This window comes from Monopterus albus, unplaced genomic scaffold (genome assembly GCF_001952655.1).
Source record: "Monopterus albus unplaced genomic scaffold, M_albus_1.0 scaffold94.1, whole genome shotgun sequence".
NCBI classification, from domain to species: Eukaryota; Metazoa; Chordata; class Actinopteri; order Synbranchiformes; family Synbranchidae; genus Monopterus; species Monopterus albus.
The window spans coordinates 3,143,734-3,145,992 of NW_018127974.1; the positions used below are offsets into that span (position 1 = coordinate 3,143,734).

Consider the following 2,259-nt stretch of genomic DNA (forward strand, 5'->3'; position numbering starts at 1 on the left):
GCTGGGAAGTCTGCTAGTTAAAATTGTGAAAAATGGAAAAAATTAAAAAAGCTGAGAACTTTATGGTAACTCAACTACAGGAATTTCGTGTTATTTTAACAGTTATTTAATAATAAGTTTATTACAGTTTTCCTACATGTTGGATATACAGAGGAAATCTGTGAAATAAACAGGACAGCACCTAAGTTAAATATATGAGTGTCACAGCAAAGGGTCTGAATACTTATGACCATGTGATATTTCAGTTTTTCTTTTTTAATAAATCTGCAATAATGTCCAAAATTCTGTGTTTTTCTGTCAATATGGGGTGCTGTGTGTACATTAATGAGGAAAAAAATGAACTTAAAGGATTTTAGCATATGGCTGCAATATAACAAAGAGGGAAAAATCTAAGGGGGTCTGAATACTTTCCGTACCCACTGTATATCACTAGCTCCTGTAGTGTTTCGATTGGCACCTTAAATCAGTGCTGTGAATTACCCACCTACTCAGCTGCAGCAATTATGTACTTGACACACTTGTTGACCGCGTTCACTGCTGAGTGTTTATGTGCATATGGTTGCAGTTTAATGTGAGTGAAAATAATTGGAGTGAGTTATGTACAGGGATAATGTGAGTTATTATATCATTATTTCTCTTTTGGCTGTGTCTGTGCAGGACAACGCAGTGAATGGGGATCACCTGTGGATGGAGACGAGCTGTTCAGGGGAGCTGTGTTACCTCGGAGAGGACGCCTGCCTGCTGAAGACCGCAGTGAGTAGTGTACACACTGACCACTCCTGTGTATGGCTGAAGGTTTTGAATGGCTGAAGGCTGATTCTGGCCTCGGCTGCGAGACCCTCCAAAGTGAATACTAATATTTTAAATAGTTTTCCATTCATAAAACCCATCATAAAAACAGAACAGGTGTAAAGCGGGTGTGATATTCACTCTGCAGAATGTGCTGAAGAAGGATCTGATGTGTTGCTGCCTGTATATGGAGACTGGAGGGTGCAGAGCAACAAACTTCAACTTTTATGCAGGAATTTATGTAGAATTTGTTTTTATTGTGATGTGGACTACATGATTGTAAATGTATATTTTTGACTTTATAAGTTGTGCTTGTGTTGTTTATAAATTGGAGGTTTGAAAGTCATATTTTTAAATATAAATTAATATACATTCTATAATAAAGTAAATTGATATATTGAGTAATGTTTCAATACTCATACAAATAGAAATACTTTATTCCAGGCTTCCCAGTTTAACAACCTGCACCATGTCCATCATATCAGTGGTTGATAACACTAACTCTTAAAAAGGGGTCTGTGTTCAAAGCACATTTATGGTTTTGGTTTAGACCAATAAATCTTTAAATAGCTTGTTTTGCAAAGCAAACATCACTTTAATCCTTGCATTAAAACTGACGGAAAGAACTGATCATGTGAAGCTGATCTGTGGTCAGTCAGCTGAGGCCGGTCTAAACACAGGGCTGACGCTGCCAACAAGCCAGGCATCACATAGAGAAGTTTACTGCCGCAGCACTGCAACAGTTCACTGCAGCAGGGGTAACGTCTTTCTACTGTTGTTCTGGATTTGACAGCAAAAGTTAGAGCAGGAAGGAAGAGAGCACACTGAGGGTGAGTTTAGCATGAGGCTGTACATTTGGTGCTGCATGCAATGAATTTATAGTTAAATGTATATGATTTTCACTCATCCATTGCTCAGTCATTTTGTACTTACAAAAAGTCAAATACATGAAATTCTACTCCATCTCCTCTTCATGAAGCCAAATCATGGTCACCCATAGCTCATGTTGACTTCATGGACAGAGCAGGTGGTCCTTGTGTGTCATGTTCTTCTTGCTGTGAATGCACTCTAGTAATTTAGCTTTAATTTAAACAGGATGTCACGCTCTCGTTCAGATGAACCATGTCTACAAAGCATTGGAAGAAGTTACTCAGGAAAGCAGAGAGAGTGTTCAAGTAGCATTAACCATGGCTATGCAGAGCTGTAGAGAAAGTGTTTAAATGACAGCTGTTATGAGCCTTGAAAAGAACAGCAGCTCTTGGAATTGATGAAATGACCATTAATTCTGACAATATTGTGACATATTGTATCTGTACATTTCTAGTGGTGACATGCAGTTGCAGTGAGTGCCTGCTGCTGCAGACAAAATAAGCTCACTGTAATCTTTCTCTGTCATGAACTTAATTAGATAAATATTTCATCTCTGTGCTTTTGACCACATAAAAGGACAACCTGACCTCAACTGGGTCT

General features: G+C 38.3%; 1 protein-coding gene across 12 annotated transcripts in view; it reads left to right on the plus strand.

Moving 5' to 3' along the window:
• dgki (diacylglycerol kinase, iota) overlaps nucleotides 1-2,259 on the plus strand; it is an 86,821-nt gene that overhangs the window by 45,225 nt on the left and 39,337 nt on the right. For all 12 annotated transcript variants that reach the window (XM_020608594.1, XM_020608590.1, XM_020608595.1 and 9 more), the window contains exon 3: nucleotides 658-753. In XM_020608594.1, coding sequence (XP_020464250.1) covers nucleotides 658-753 — 96 coding nt within the window. The remainder of the gene's footprint in view (nucleotides 1-657; nucleotides 754-2,259) is intronic.